The 17,125-nt window shown below is 46.1% G+C and overlaps 1 protein-coding gene across 1 annotated transcript; it reads right to left on the reverse strand.

Annotated features, from left to right (window-relative positions):
• Positions 1-6,687: 6,687 nt before the first annotated feature.
• On the reverse strand, positions 6,688-16,106 carry LOC119390702 (uncharacterized). Its single transcript, XM_037658389.2, has 6 exons — positions 15,884-16,106; positions 10,720-10,770; positions 9,988-10,059; positions 9,066-9,125; positions 8,260-8,558; positions 6,688-6,993 (listed from the first exon to the last, which is right to left on the reverse strand). Exons 1-5 carry the CDS (start codon positions 15,968-15,970, stop codon positions 8,307-8,309), a joined length of 522 nt encoding a protein of 173 aa, XP_037514317.1. The 5' UTR covers positions 15,971-16,106; the 3' UTR covers positions 6,688-6,993; positions 8,260-8,306.
• Positions 16,107-17,125: the final 1,019 nt, after the last annotated feature.

Below are 17,125 nucleotides of genomic sequence, written 5' to 3' on the forward strand. Positions count from 1 at the left end.
TGGCAGCGACGATGAACGATCAGCTGAACTCACGAGGAGCGAGTTGCACTTCACGTCCCCTTGTGCGTTAATGTTCTGTCACGCTCGTAAGTCACTTTGATTGTAATTAACCTATAATATCCTTGAGCGAGATCAGAATAAAAGCATAGTTCCTCTTGTGCATTGCATGTATCACAATTATTGTGGATATTATGGAGCGCCGCATCGCCAACACGCTCGAGCTCGACCAGCGAAGCGAAATGGTTAGAGCGATGGAACGTGTAGTCACGGCCACAATCCACGCCTCTCGGCTAACTTCTTCGACGTTGCGAAAAGCACACGTGTGCAGTGAAGTGAATCACACGGCTAGGGTCTAAGCATGGCTGTGACACAAGTGCTGCTGAATGGGATGTTAAATGCTCGTGTTCCGTTGAAGACGTAATACCGCGTTCCCGACTGCGCAAGTAATGACGACGGCGTATTATGTTTGCAAACCATAACCACGTTAAACGTGCGGTCCCGTGCTGCAGCGATGACGCTACTCGCTGGCGGCCTACTACTGCGGCAAATCCGTCAGGCAGGCTCGGTACGTACTACCTCGGTGTGCGTTCAGCTCATACGTCAATTTTAGTTCATGCAGTTTTATGTAGCACGCACAGGCTTTCGCAAAGCATCGTTATGCACGGTAACGGAGCTGAAATATAACCTTTCACACCGCAGCAAATAATTAGGTAGGGGGTACGTTGCACTTACCATGGTTTGGGAAAGTATTTTAGTCTCATATCTAATTCAGCGCGGCTCATGACTTCATCCGGTGAAAGTGGCACGGGCCGTACGTCCGCACGTCCTATCTGTTCCTATGCTAACAAACGGGTTGACCCTCCTCCTGGCGCCATCTTGAAAAGCACGGCGCGCCACCTATAGTTCGTGGGCATTGCGAATAAGGATAAGAGCCTACTTAATGCCATATAACTCAACTAACGTAGATGTCGCTCTCTCAAGACGAAAGGAGAGGAATTTTCCTCTAGATGGCGCAAAAGCCCCGTACGACGATCGACGTTGGGATGTAGAACCATCTGTGAATATGTGCATTTCGGCAGCGTACTCTTGGTACGTATACTCCAACGCTATCTCATGGGTTGCTGCTTGGGGCATTCTTCTTTTTGCAGTGATTCCGGGGCAATGTATCTTTTATGCAACATGCTGCAGCAAACATATGCCACATAACAAAACTGCAGTAAAACTTGGTAACCTTTAATTGCAGAGCTGCTTAATAAAGAACAGCGCATAAACAATCTTGAGGAGCTGTCAAACCTTACCTCTGAACTTTGAATGTGCATAGGACCTTAACCTTTCTTTATTATTAACTGCAGCAAAATGGTGCAGATAATTAAACAAAAAACGTAAAAGTTCACTCGGCACAACATGTAAGCATGGGTGGGCAAAGATACATTTCAGTTGTATCAGGATACAAGATACCGACACGTTTAGTATGTCAGATGCAGATACACGACACTAGCAAAATAAGTATATCCGATTCGATACGGGCTGAATGTATCTTAAGATACTTCGATACATTAGTTAATTCCTCATTACAGTTCCATTGTTGGGGCTGTTGGAAGTTAGCAGTTTGCCTAAACTTCTTCTCTGTCATTCACAATTTCTTCTTGCCCAAAAGGCATGAACCCGGACACAGAGGCGATGATAACAGATTCCATGCCTTGTAGTCGTCTCTGTGTTTCCATTATTATTTTTAGCACAAGAAGAAAGTATGAATGAACAGTAACTAGGTCGGCTAAGCTATCGCTCTCACGGGCACAGGTGGATCTCATGGAGGGTTTCTCGAAGGAGCGTGCGTGTACCTTTGCTGAGCTCACTGCGAATGTTCGTGCTGAAAGGCAAATATACCCACCCCCCCACTCTTCCCTTACTACTATGGCGCCGTCTGCAAACGCGGACTTTACCTACCCCCTCCCTCCTATTCCGCTAACCGACCCATCCCACCTTCCTGCCCTCTGTGCAATGCACCGAGGGCAAACCTAACCCACATTCTCCTGGCCTGTCCGTCTTCTCCTCCTCCCGGCGGGTCGGTGCCACTCAAAGCCTGGGAGGACTGGGAGACCGCGCTACGCTCCACGGACCCGGCAAGGCATAAGATCGCCGCCCGCCGGGTTGCCAACGTCATGGACTTATTAGACATGAACGTTTGAGTGTGGTGGGGTCGCGCGGGGACCCAGAGGGCCTGGAAGGTCCTGAATTCCCTTGCAATAAAGTTTTTTCGACTCGACTCGACTATCGCTCTCCTGAACTTCTCTCCAACAGGTAGGCGTCCTTAATTTCGAATATGCCTTACTGCCATTTCAGAAATTCTTTTGGTGTTGAAAAAGCATATAATATTGTCACTGCGCAATTATTATTATTTTTTTTTTTTGGGGGGGGGGGGGGGAAGGCTAATTTCATAAGGTGAACGCAGTTACAATGCGCAATCGGCAATTTTTCACTGCAGGGTTTCCAAACGGCACAATGCACTATTTCTAGATTCCGTTCATAAAGTGGGCTTGCGTTTGTGCCTTGCCTATGGCTTCTTCATTGTGTAATCTATAACAGGTTACACATGTTCTATAAAATAAGAAGGTTGATAAACCGATTATAAAACGCACTGGTTACCTTTTCTTTCTGGGCATTAGGAAACAACACGAAACGCAGCTCATGGTACGTGGTACAGGCATTAAATGCACCAAAAAAATTGAACAACATATATTCGATCAACCTATCTCAAGCGCGATCCTTGCATCATGACAGTGGTATATTACGTTTACAGTGGTGGTTATATACATATATATATATATATATATATATATATATATATATATATATATATATATATATATATATAGTTTACAAGTTTAGAGTATTGTTATAAAATGTGGTGAGTCCATGCTTTAGGCTATATATATCGTAGAGCGAAAAATTATAACCGTGTAACCTGATAGAATAATGCAGTTTTCACTCGGCAGACAAAAAAAAATTCCTAACTCATACTCTTTTTCAGCTAGATCGTTCACAGTTTCCTCTAAGATATAAATTTATTGAACGAACGTTTTGTATATTCCGGATTATTTTTCGTTTTTGTTTTTATGTTCGAAGCACAACATTAATAATGTTCTATGCAATGCTTATTAAATCTTGATTTTCATAAATATTCTTGCATCATATACCCTAGTATTAGTTTCTTAAAGCAATATCATTGAAAAATAAAGTCACTTAGCTTTATATTGATGTATAACATTACACTGTATCTATAACATTATTCAGAACGAAAAAGAATTACTAAAACCTACAATATGCGGCCCGTCTTCCCACGGTAACCAAAGAGTTAATGGTTACGTCAGAGAGAACAGCGACCGTAATAAGGCGCGAATTTTGCAGATGAACCGAGATACAATTCATATTTTGTTCTTATGTTGTTGCCGTCTACGCCCCTGCTTGCCACGCTAGATTGCGGCAGCGAACTTGCCTCGGCTGCTTGTTCGACTGTCGAAAACATTGCGCTGACTTGGATCGCTTCTTCGGCACAAAACAATATTCGTCCTGCTAAATTTCCTTCCTCGAAAAGTGTTCCTATAAAGAACTCTATGCCACACTGATTGCGCGCACGTCGGTCGTTCGTGATCGGGAAGCACCGGACATGCGGCGATAAAACAATGAAAGGCGCACGAGGTACACAGATGGCAATTATTGCTCTGTGGCAGAAAGGCGCCCCAAATACGACCCTCCCGCCCTTTTTTTTTATTTAACTCTTGTAGCAGTGCACACGGCATTTTCCAAGCTTGGTTTTGAAAGTGCAGTCGCATTGAAAGAGGCCTCTCTTGTGTTGCTGTGACTCCCTTGCTAGAGTTGAGGGTGGTCGAAACAATAACAGAACATGAGTTACTGATGGAAATTTTCCATATTTAGCTTAACTCCTATTAGAGGAAGAACCGCGGTAGCATCTAGAGGCTATTTCTCGTTCGATATTCGTGGCCGTTACAGCACCACTTGCTGAGGCCTACCACCATCGGTTACCTTGGCGAGATGCTTCAGGAAAGACCATTGTAAACAGCACATTCTCTACCTCCAAGGCGATGGAATACACCAAGTTGACCAGCGGAAGATAGGATTCTCTGTAGCCGTATAAACAAGAACGGGATAGAAGCCGGCCAAATATCAGTGGGCTGTTCGGCATTAGGTCCATTACTATTGTGGGAAGACCAACACTTATGCCGTATAAGTTATGGTATTATGAAATGAAGATTTTAAGGATTGTATAAACACAAAGAATGCCTTTATGGTAGAAAAAGATGCGTGTCAGATGTCAATTTATAAATATTCCGCCCTTCTTATAATCTCGAACTTTCCTTGTCAGACTATTCTACAGTTCACATTGGTAGCTCACGTGCGTTGTTGACTTTCTGTATTAATAATTGGAACTGCATTTTTTTCAATATTTATCAGTATCTCTAAGTCCTGCCCCGAATTATTCATATTTCGGATTGAGTTATCTGGTGCAATTTGGTGATCAATGCTGCCAAAAATTTCGCAAATCATACAGGCATCGACAAACATTGGTTGCATCGAGGCCACGAACAGCATCACTTATATACATAGAAAGTTATAGGGGCTAGGACCACGCCTTACGGAACCATAGGCAACACCCCCGCAGGAGCCGAAGTACGTCAATCAAAAGATACTGTGCTAGTTTCTTAACGTGACCTTCCAACGAGACTGTGAAGCTGTTCTTTGTCTCTCAATTTTTTATAAACTTGTAGAATGGTATAAGTGTGGGGCGCCCTACCAAGTCCGACATGATTTTGCTGAGTTCTCAGAGTAAAGTATGTGACAGTTTTAAGACCAAACGAAGAGACAACCCACACGAACAAATTTGCATTTAGGAAGAGCCAGGGAGAGAAGACGCAATGCGCACCGTGAAAGCTGTTCATTGCTTCTCATCACTCTGCACAATTCAGCTAAGCGAAACTACATATAGAAGATTGGATGCAGAAACCCAATAGGAGCAGCTGAATATTTAATCTATTTGTGTTTACAGCTCTCGTTCTTATGTCAGTTGTGAGCCTCCATGTGTTTCGCATTCCATAGGTCATGGGTTTGATACTGCTGTGAAAACTACACTGCAAATATGTTTCGAAAGAGGTGGCGTAAGTGTGTTAATGTTAAATAAACGCATAACACTAATATGCACAAGATAACAACGTAATGCATCGTTGTTTGATTGCTGGACACGAGCATGAAACTAGGAGTGCACTAAAGAGGAGTTCCAGAATAATTCCACCTCCTATAACCCTAAGAATTCTTCCCATAGTATCGGAACTGATCGAGACTTTCAAATAGTTACTTGCTGTATCATCACACGATGCGTTACGCTTTATGACAGCAATGCCAATTCATTTGGGCAAGATATTTGACGAAGATAGGCTCACACCATTTTATATAATACACTAATACGGCTACTATACACAAACATGACACGCTTTGGCATCCCTCGTAAAAATAACATAACAGGACGCTTGAAAAAAAGTGTATCCTCCTGTCGTTACCTCAAATAAACACACAAATATCTTAACGAAGCGCAATTAATAAACTCTTGTGATTCTCCTCAAGACAAAGTCGCCGCAACTTGTGGACATCGAGTCATTCGGCTGTGGCCTTTCTTCGACACGTTTGCGAACCGACCATCTAGTGCACACATGACATTACTGACTAGGTCTTCATGGGGGCGAAAAGCTCAAGAAAATAGCGGCAAGCCTCATAACAGCATATAGTATAAGAGCTTTTGTTTATAGCGAGTTCCTTATCCGTGTGGCGCGAGGACGCAGAAGGTGGTCGCAAATTTCTTACCCTCTTTGTGTTACGCTTCATCTCGAGTGTCAAAACTGCTAAATGTTTCTGCATGACCACCGTCTGCACGGGAGGTGCGAGTATGGCGGTTAAGTTACGGGCAGTGCAATAATTTGTTTTCTGGCTTGAAATAGCGTTGTGAGTTTGTAGTTAGACATATTCGATGAATCATTATATTACCAATGCAAAAAATCTCATTTACGACAAATGTGGCTTCTGTTTAGAAAATTACAACCTCTAGAATATTTCTTAAGATGATATTCATTAAATAACACGAAAAGAACTCCTCGCGTCACAAGCAGGTATATTAGACAAATTGATGTTGTCACCACCATATTTACGGTAAGGGAATAATCACAGCGAATAATCAAGCCGATGTTTCACAGCACCGTGTTTCGTGCCCAGTTGGCTGCCTTCGCGGCGCGGTTTTTCTACTCGTGACCCGGAGGTTGTCCTGCATGTATGCAACTTCTAGGTGTCCGAATGGCGAGTACTGAATGTTGAAATGTACGGCGTACGTGGGGCAGCCACAGTGAAATATGGCCAGGCCGAGACCGTCGCTAATTATACTCGACCAATCCTTAACGCCTGGCACCCTGTCGACTGAACCACATTTTTTAAAGCCCACAAGCAATGACGGAGAGCGTAACGTCAGTGCACATTAACCACTAGGACGCCCTCACACCGAGCGCGGCGCCCTTTCGAGGCCTCAGAATAAATGCAGGGGCACGCACCGCTGCTCGTTGCTGCTTAAACAGTTCACTACGAATGAGCAATGCGCTCGCAACAGGAAACGCACTCGCGGACAGGCCCTACAACGGGGAAATGAATGTATTCTTTATTGACGACCATTTAGATAAACAAGCGATTTTTCTGTGTTTCCGGGGCAGTCTTCCTTTGTCTGAGGTTGTAGTCGAATGGCATTTCCCCTTTGGTTGTGACGCCGAGTAGGAAGGAGGAAGCCGGCGTCCAATACGAGCAAGAGACAAAAGAAAACCCAGAGGAGCGCTTCAGCGGGGTTCAGCAGGAAGTCGGAAGAGACGAGGAAATGACTGGAAGCTGAAGAGCCCAGACTGACGATTCATGGGACTGATTTGGATCACAACGTTGCTTTGAGAACTGCGACAGAAGCAGAAATAAAGAGGCAATCAGCACACCGCGTTCCTTATGGCATGCACTTGCGATGGTTCAAGCGCTGCGAAAAATTAGGACGGACTAAGGTTGAATACACGTTTATGGAATGGGTGAAAAAGACGCCTTTTTTCCTTCCCGTGGCCGTGTTTTTCTATTAAACAGATGCTGGCACAGCGTTCTTTAAGTAATGGTTTTTCGGCGCCACCTAAAAATATTTACACCGCAGAGTCGGCCCCTTTGATCTGCAAATGCTATACTTGCGCAACGTGAAAGTTTAGATTAAATTTATAGCCTTCTACCTTCTGCCATCTCGTATTTTGGAATCATCCTTTTGTCGGTCTTATTTAAAGAGCATGCGTTCGCTGTGTTTAATAGTGACAGCGTTTTGACACCTGTGAGACGAGGCAACGCAAGCTCATTTAGTCTTTCCGTGTGTTTGTATGGCCACTCATGCTAATAAAACACCGCATCCACTTGGCGAGCTTGACATGCGCAGGTTGCAAGTGTAAACCGCTGTTTTGCACGAATAGCATTAAAAAAACCAATGGACAAAGAGTAAGCAAACATTCGCTTCCTTTCCAACGCGCTCGTCGTGTGCGTGCAGCGGAATATGATGAGGGCAGTGCTGCTTTGCAGCTGACGTTAGGCGCTGCAACTCTATCTTAGACTGCCGTTCTTCCATCAAGTTCTTTTTTTTTTAAGAGTGGCACGCCATTCACAAATTCATTCAAGAAATAGGCCGTTGTTAATGTTAATACCAGCTGATTCTTTGATGTTTAGTGTAACATTTCTCAAACTGTTGCAGAATTTCCTTATTATGCAGCCCAATATTTCTTGATAACGAATCTATCGTTCTCTGTCTACTGGTACAGATGTACACTCGGCCGTTTTCTGCTGGTAAGCTCAATGAGCAAGCTATGCAGGTTACAATCGATACCGTCCATCTGTACGGCCAACGCTGAGGACTCTCCAGACAATGCATATTTTGCAAGATGTTGCGTTTAAAGAATATTGGTGCGCGCAGTCACGGGCCCAGCATCGCCGTAGAGTATTAGTCTATATCGAAAGCTTCGTTCAAGAGAGCGCACTGCTCAAGTTTACATCTACTCACTTTAATTGTCGGTCTTGATGGCAGCGGTGCGGTATGCGCTAAGCGTTACAGCATCACCACGAATAAAACATCCACATTGTTGCAATTACATATTCTCGAGCAGCGTAATAAAACAAAAACAATCCTCCAGCTGCGCTCACCTCGGAGTCAGCGAGGAGTGAGGGGCAGGATAGGCGAAGCACGAGGCTTAACCATGGGCCGGCGCGCCAGCTCCGCCCGCTCCCTGGATTTGAATTCCACAGATCTGGGAAATGTGGTAGTCCATACAGGCCTGGTAGAGCTGCACTTGGGCCACGAACTGGTGGGCGAACTTCTCCTCGGCCTCCTTCTTGCACTCATCGTGCTTTGCGAGCACCTTTGGCTCGACGTCGGCAGCGAGCTTCTTGTTGAGGATCTCAGTTCGGGCACGGTCGAAGCGGTACTGGCCGTTCTTGTTGAACTGCGTACACGTTAGCAATACGCTCAAGCAGCGTGACCTCTTAAGAAACATTATTGTGAAACAATGGGTCAATTTAGACGGATTTCTCGGACACTTAATTCAACCGTCCTAGTTTTATTAAAACAAAGGAAAATGAAGGTCAAAGTTTCCTCGTTATATTTCACGCCGAAACGTACGCACGTGGACGTCAGCGCGACGTCAGAGATTTCATTGTTTTTGGCCGCTCTGGCTCAACGACATTTCCTGAAACTCTGTACGTTAAGCCCCTGGCTCCCCCAGAGGACAATGTAGTCGAGCTTTACCGATTAAGGTCAACTGATAACACCACAGCAAATTGCTGCGGGAACATCAATGTGGCGTCACCCCCTGCATTTATTTTGCGCGCGTTTTCTCGATGGTCAAGAGTCTTGCCGCCGCGGTAACAACTGTGCTTTTGGTATCGTGAAATGGTAGCTTACTAATAAGACAGAAATGCTTATTCGCTTAAATTTCGCGATGCCCACTTACCCATCCTTCGCTGTGGAGAGCGCAGGTGGTAACGTCCTCACGGTGCTGCTGGATCACGGTCTGCGTAGTGACAAACATGCGACATTCAATGCGAACCTCTAGTGAATGCCAGCGTGCAAAGGTAAAGGCTGACGTAGATCGCGTTGGTCATGCGCATTTAATGATAAGTCCGTAGTTTCGAAATGTTGTGCCATGCTCCTCGATATGATTTGCCATCTGATTGGTCGCTTTTTATTCTCTCACTAGTCTGAAAATCATAAGTTCCAGATAAATGCCTTTGACATGACGTGTATGAGCGCGCTTTTGTAGGATGCAATCACTGAAGGACATTTTCGTTTTACTATACGTTCTTTTTTTTTTCGGGGATTAACGATGAATATTCATTTATGGAATGCGCCCAGAATGAAGAGCTCAGCCATCTTTGACTCTGCTTCGTGCCGAATATGTCGAAATTGACACGTTTCCAAAAGCTTGTGCATCCTATTGTGTAGTAGAAAAAGTCCACACGTAAGCTTTTACACTTTACGTGAACACATGAATGATATTTTTTTTTTTAATTTTAGGGTTGAAACCACAAACAAAATTAGGTCAGACTTTAATTGCAACATGCGTTGTTTAATTTGCAATAAGTCACCTGAAACCAGTTGGTAACACAGTACCGGTGAATAAGTAATCTGCATACATGCACATTGGCATTGACACCGTTTCCGCATTTAAATCCAAGGCGTTGCTGTGGTAGCAGAATGGCACAACAGTGATTTCACCTGTCTGCATGCAAGTCGTTTTGCCACGCTAAATATATCATGTCCGCAGCAAGAAATGTCCGCTTTTGTGGATTCTCTAAAGCTAGCGTTCAATGACTAGGATATCTTGCTCCCACTAGAATCCCCCCTTCGGTTATCGCCGTGACGTGGGAACTCACCTCGTTGGCGTGCTCGACGTCTGGGAGGGGCACCTTCTCGAGGCAAGTGTCAATGACTAGGGCCTTCTGTTGCTATTGGGGTAAAAGAGACAGAGTGTCAGTTACCCAGACAATTTTCCTGCTAAACAAAAGGCATGCATGTTTCTATAGCTACAAGGAAAGGCGTGCGATCGTTATGTGGAAATCATGCAAGTACGTCGACCACGCAATGTAGTATGCTTTCCACGCCACCCTAGAGAACGTTGGTTATAAAGTACCAGCGTTTTCAAACAAACCAAGCTGAAAAAGCTACACGTCGCTGCAGTCGTACGCACACATGCAAACGTGTGCATAGGCAATGGGAGCGCTGGTAAAAGGAGAACAGAACCATGGGGCCGCCAATGCAATAAACCTTGCCTTTCTTCGCCAAGGACTGGTTGGCCGCCGATAGCGGCGAACGCAGTTGACTACCACGCACATCCTTGGGTGAGGTCGCTAATTGTTTCCGCTCTGATTTCTCTTGGCCGCAGTGGGCGGCAAGGTGACGCCACTCTTGGCGACGCGCTTGGTTGCCGAGCCATAATACAAGCCGGCAATCAACTCACTTCCTGGGCTGCTTCATGCGTTCGCGGTGGGTGCCCAAGTGGGCGGCCCCGCCTTCGGTGCGCTCCGGCGCGCGATAATCCCACGGAAAGGGTGGTGTGCCCTTGTGGCAAAGGGCGACACCAATTCTGCCTTTTCAGGCGGACTTACTCTTTCCTCCTTAGATGGCTGCAGCTGGGGGCACTTTCCCCAGTTGATCTCCTGCGAGGAAAAAAGAAGAAGCGACTTTAGTTCAGAGAAAACCTATCGCTGTCATAGTTCATGTGAGCTCTCACGGAAGCAGAACATTAGGGGAGGAGGCGATCGACGATCGGTGTCATCGTCAGCGACCCACATCCATCCCACGTGTCCTGCACACAAAATGGTACTGTGTCTGCGCGCGATACCAATCTGGACGCGAATAACGTGACCGTCTATATCCGGGTGCTTTATTTGCATACACGCCCTCATGAGCCGTCAGCGATAGACAGCTGTGCAACTTTTGACGTAAAAATTTGATTTATCAACAACCGCACAGGGTGCGGCTGCTCAGAGCTTCAGGAACGCTGCAAGTAAGCACAAAATGCGATCACAGTCAATGCCAACGTTGAAAGCAGGCGTGAAACCTCCCTGATGCAGCTTTGTATGTTTAATAAAATCCCAACAAAGAAAGCATTTGTTCTACTATTCTCTCAAGGATGCAGTATTTCCTCCGTACGAATCTGTGCATGTTATTTTTACGAACAAGGAGTTGAGGCAGATTTAGAGAAGTGTTGTGATTGTCGTAAATGAGTTGATAGTGCCCATGCGCGTTTCACTCGTTTCAACGCGAGAGCTTCCGCAAGTGAAGAAGTCAAAGGGTTAGAATCATCCATGCGTCCACTGCCTGCGAATAAATGAATTTTTACTTGTTCGTCTGCAAAAAGAGTATTCGAAATATCGTAAAGTGCAAACTGCCGTAGGCGACTGACACCGTGATTCCCGCAACCACACCATACCACTAAGATGGCAGCCACAGGTGAGACAATGTACCACCACTCATTTCTTTTGAACGGTTGCATACTTTGGCTGGCGCCACCGTTGCAGCCACAATGTTTCTTTCTCTTTCTTTCTTTCTTTCTTTCTTTCTTTCTTTCTTTCTTTCTTTCTTTCTCTCTTTCTTTCTTTCTTTCTTTTGTTTCATTCGGTAACAGATCACTGTGGAGGACCAGTGCTGAAACGATTTCGAAAATGCTTCAGTAACGCACCGCAGCGCCTACATTATATTTCGATGCTGCTTGGGCGAGAAAGCAGCGAAAACAAAGAATGGATCCTCCGATAAGCTTCCCCATTGGAAGATCTTATTGTCTTTTCCTGGTTCCACCTCGTGCCTGACGTGCCGCTTCGAGGAAAAAGAAGCCGGTCGCGATATCAAGACCCAGTGCTCCCGTTGTCGACTGATCCCCGCCGCAGTCGAAACCGGTCTTCCCGAAAGTAAAAAGAAAGAGCGCCGGTGCGCGATAGGATCGCCGCCCTCACGTCGTCTTCTCGCATCTCAAAATGTGGATCACGAAGGTGGGCGCCCGCACTTGTGCGGAATGCGCTGATTTCACCTCGCCGCTCTCTTCGCGCCGCATGCAGAGCGACGGAGTGACGCAATACGTGCTTGCGTCAGCATGGAAAATCTCGCGACTAATTGTCCTGCGTGGCCACGTCATACCCAGTGAATTCGGACAAAAGCCACACATCTTCCTGGCCTCGCTCATGATTTCCTTTTGTTTTTGTTTTTTAGCGCCAGTGAATGTATGAAACTTTGTGCGGCGAATCAGGGCAGATTTTCTTTAAGGAGGCGTAGGATATCTATGCTCTCTCAAATGGCTAGACAGCTGAAAACGCCTTAACGTTTTGCAGCTGACCAAATTACTCGGGGTAGGTTTTCGTAAAAGCTGCCGGATTGAACGAGGGCGCCATTTGAGGCAATGCACTTTACTCGCTCGTTTCACGATTACCACCTTCTCCTACAGCCGTCACGTGCGGTCATATGATTATTACAAAGAACCGCACTGCGTGAGAGTATTTACAGCAGTACTGTCAGAGCATGATACCTAAATAGCTCAAATCAGAACGCCGATGAGACTTAATGCTCGGTCATCGGCCTGCAGAGGTTCACAAATGCCGCGAGGTCAGGCCCCTCAGCAGACCGCGTAAGCCAAGCACAATCTCCCGGCGATCTCAGAGCAGGAGCGGTATTAAGCGCACGTGGAGCACATGGTCGGTTATGCTTCTAACGGGTCAGGCTCTTTCGAGAACTGGCTTAGTCCATGAATAGGCGTAGTAACCTCGTTTAATATATATATATATATATATATATATATATATATATATATATATATATATATATAGAGAGAGAGAGAGAGAGAGAGAGAGAGAGAGAGAGAGAAGTAGCAGCGAGGGCGTAGCTACAAGAGTCGAAAGAGTTGGGTAATCGCTGCGCGGGAACTGGTTTCTTGCCCCTGCCAGCGCCAAACAGCACCGAACGGTGCTCTAGCGGATGGCCACGTCACGCCAGCAAGTAACTAAATATAGGCTAACCCGTTCGCCTGGCCGAAGGCGAGTTTTCGCTTCCCAGCTCGACCTCTCCACGCCATTGTTCTTCGGTGCGCCCTACACAAAATGGGCTTTCTTCGGTTTGGACCATGGGAAAGAACGCTAACGCCTCTGTAGGTACAAGGGCTGTCGGCGTACCGGCTCAGAGTGTGCCGCCTGATCATGTGGACACAACGGTGAGAATAGTGATAGGTTACCTGTCGAACGACACCGATTGATTAGCGGCTAAAACGAACATTTACTTGGTTGCAAACACATTTTTGTTAATTCTTATAGATTAGCCATCCAATGATAAATTTCACATTTTCTTTAACGTATTCCATAGGATACTATACAACCATCATGGTGAACGGACCGCCATCGATCTTGAAAAGTTAGTCTACATTCAAGCCCTTCGCATGCCTATTTCCATCTACCAAGCTGCCTTGCAAAGAGCTTGTTTCACTGGCGGGAATGAACCACAATTCTCAATTTTTGTGAAACACTGCCGCGGGACGATTGGGTCGGAAGAACATAGCGGTTTTCTTCGACCACCACAATGTACTGAGTGAAGCCCTCCTACGTTTCAATTAGGCAGGTTGCGCCGGCAGAAAAGGCACAAATGCCCATTCATCAAAGGTAATTTTGACTGACGCATTGCACGATAGAATTGAAGAAATGATGATGGTGCGCTTTCTCAGTGACTTCGCCGCCTCGCTCAACATAGTCCATGAACTTCTACACAGGTGGTCAGGCACTGAATTGCTGTTTCATTATGGTGGTCTCAGTGTGGCTTTAATTGTGAAGCAGTTCAGCTCGGACATTGCTAAATGCTCAACTAGTTTCTCGGCCCTTTTTGAGAGCTGTTTTCTACTAGGTGCCAACCCACCGAACTCGTTCGGTTGTACCTTTCAACCGAACTGCTCAGCCTCCTGATCTCCGCGCAAAAGATTGCTAGAAAGTATCTGGGGGGTTAAATGGCTAAAGCTGTGGCGCTGCGAAATAATAGGAAGGTGAATCTGTTATTTCCATATTGTTTGCTGCAAAAGGCCGTGAAAAAAATTTTCTTGGTCTATACCGTACTTGTATCAAAACTTATTGCCACAGGAAATTTTAAGTAAGCATTTAGAGGATCATGTGCTTGAGCAGTTTGCGAATAGCTGCTGGGAGCTGAAATCGTTTTCGTTCTGGCATTGCAGAAAATTAGAATGCACGAAGCTAGATTCACTGGTAAAGCAACGTTAAAATGCAAGCGGATTGTAATATATACCGATATCACAAGAGCTGCGACAAAGTTTCAAGCTGTACAGAAGGTAAAGTCACGGAGTGCTGCTGTGCCTACGATCGGGCGCGGTGATATCAAACGTTTTTTTTTTTCGCTTCGCTTCTTTGTCTCCACTTCCAACCAACCCTGACAACTCGTTGAATGGAAGCGTGAATTCAATGCAGACTAAAGGCGCTCTTTTGCGACGCTGCTGATGTTTTCTGTAATACGCATTCAGTTTCACTTCTGCTATGGCGCTGCGACAAATACATGACAAACTTTCCATTAACTCGAAAAGCGTGATTGCTTCCCGTTATCGCTATTCGTGACTGCTGCAAAACTTGAAAGCGCGGACTATACAGAATTCACATGTTTTTCGCTACCACGGGGAACACCCTCTTTCGAATGGCTGCTTAAATTTATGAATCGCATTTTAATCTATTTAATGAATTCTATTTAAATGCAGTGAGCTTGAAGAGTAGAACATGACATCTAATTTGACAGTATTAGGTAAGGTTCTTTTTCATTTTCTTCGCTTTTTTAGATAAAACGAAACCCATCGTCAAAGTCCAGTATCCCATGTCCCAAGTCCACGATTAAAACTCCTCTTATTATTTTGCTAAATCTACACGTAGTAGCAAGAATATTAGTTTTCACTGTCGTTTCTCGCCTGTTTTACGCGCTCCTAAGACTGATGTGTAAGGTACACGCTGGGATAGCCGCAACCTGTTTCACTGGCTTGAGAGCCAGTGCGGTAGATTTGACATTCCGCGGAATAATAACCATTGCGTTCCATGTAGAACTGTCGCTGCAGGAACCGTAGCAGACTTATAATCTCTGCATAAATATTCTCTCACAAAACGGAATTTTGGAACAAATTAATGCATGAGCGAGAGTAAGGTGGCCGGTTTCATCCTCGGGAAGTCACGCTGAACAGCTAGAAAATGCCTCTTGGCACGATGGCACCTCGCATTCAAATACCACAAACACACAAAAAAAGTGTTCGAAGAAGGCCTCGAACTGCGTCTGGACAGGCACATGTCGGTGCCTTTATGACGAGTTCACACTCGTAAGATAGCTAATTGCGCTATTCAAGGGGCTAGCCCGAGCAATGGCCACTCATATCATGCTTTTGAAAAACTTAGCGCCGCACATCCGAGCAGACCACTCATTAGCCGAGGGGATAGCAAAAAAGAAACAGCTAACGTGCAACCTCTGCAAGCAGGACTTTTTCCATGACCTAGATAATTGAAAAGTGGCTGCTACCACTGCGCTGTCGACACGGCGTTGAGAGCAAGCATGACAGACAGTCGCCAGTTCCTTTTGGGGGCAAAGGGCTATATCTGAAGTGCTGAAGAATAAAAACGATCCTGCTTTGAGATGTTACAATCTCTCCACAGAATGCCCTCTAATCAGACCAACGTCTCCTTCCCATATATCGCCACTGCCGTGGACAGGAGACATCGTTCACAGGAATGAATGACACGTGGGGCCACGAGTCCTTACCGGGCGCGGTGGCTCGGCACCTGCTGTCTGGGCGTAGGCCGGAAGGACGAGCACACAGAGGATGAGGGCTGCCTTGAAAGCCACCATGTTTGCGCACGCTTAGTTGCTCCGCCGGGCTGAGAGTGGAGAGAAGCTGACCGAACACCCGCGGCTACGCCGCTTATATAGGCGCCGCCGCCACTTGCGCTGGGATCCAGGCTAGTCCGGCCGACCGACGCTGCCGGCAGGCCATTGGGCGCCTCGCCGGTGGCTTTCCCGGTATTCCCTTTCCACCGTCCCCTCTCCTCGGCGGCCTCGACAGCTGGCAGCGCCAGACGCTACCAGATCTTCTTTCAAGGTCCTCGGGAGTTGTCGCCGCGGATGGTCCACTATTCTTGGAATCGCACGCCTTGGAACCGCTCTTCCGACGAGTTGCGTAACGTCAAGGAAATCACCGCATCCTGGCTGGGTAGGCGTGACATGGTCAGGTGGCAATCACACCGCCGGCAATGGCCCCGCACCCTTGCACTTACTGGTTTGTTTGGCTGATTCCAGTATGAGCCGCGTGCTTCGGCGAATCGTTCATTCTGGAGCATGCCCTTTCGCTTGCTGTCGATACGGATACGCATCAGAATTACCACCTATGCGTAAAGGATTGCTGCCTCGGGCCTAGAAAGAAAAAAAAAACAGCTGCTACAGTTCTGCTTATCCAGTCGGGCCTTTCAATGAGTGAACTTGCATATTGGGGACATGGTGCACTGTGCGTGCGTAACAGCACGACCTGGTTTGTCCGCCGTTCATGTGGTTTTTGAACCGACATGACATAGCTCTGCATAGAAATGCTGGAGATGACTTACAATAAATTACCAAACAGCAAAATGCAAATATACAATAGCCTGAAAACTTGTTCGTGATTCGTAGCCAGACCATTGAGGCCAGAATAAAGGACGTCCATTCAGGAAAAGCTTTCAAGACGAGTCGTGCAAAACAAATATCCATACGAGTAATAATTTTCACCGACAGGTGAACGGCAGGTAATATAATAACTGGCGTTTAACGTCCGAAAACCACGATATGATTATGAGAGACGCCGTAGTGGAGGGCTCCGGAAATTTAGACCACCTGGGGTTCTTTAACGTGCACTTAAATCTAAGTGCACGGGCCTCAAACATTTTCGCCTCCATCGAAAGAACGGCAGGTTACGGCTCCTTTAAGATGTATGCAATCGATGCCTGTGCTAAAACATCCCTACAACATGATGGA

This window comes from Rhipicephalus sanguineus, chromosome 1 (genome assembly GCF_013339695.2).
Source record: "Rhipicephalus sanguineus isolate Rsan-2018 chromosome 1, BIME_Rsan_1.4, whole genome shotgun sequence".
Classification (NCBI taxonomy): domain Eukaryota; kingdom Metazoa; phylum Arthropoda; class Arachnida; order Ixodida; family Ixodidae; genus Rhipicephalus; species Rhipicephalus sanguineus.

Bases quoted from the DNA above. Each gene is read 5' to 3' on its own strand.
- LOC119390702 (XM_037658389.2), bottom strand. From the start codon at position 15,970: ATGGTGGCTTTCAAGGCAGCCCTCATCCTCTGTGTGCTCGTCCTTCCG. The intron at 10,060-10,719 runs GTAAGTCCGCCT...TTACCCCAATAG, and splicing joins AGCCATCTAAGGAGGAAAGA to CAACAGAAGGCCCTAGTCAT. The intron at 8,559-9,065 runs GTAAGTGGGCAT...ACGTGTACGCAG, and splicing joins CTCTCCACAGCGAAGGATGG to TTCAACAAGAACGGCCAGTA.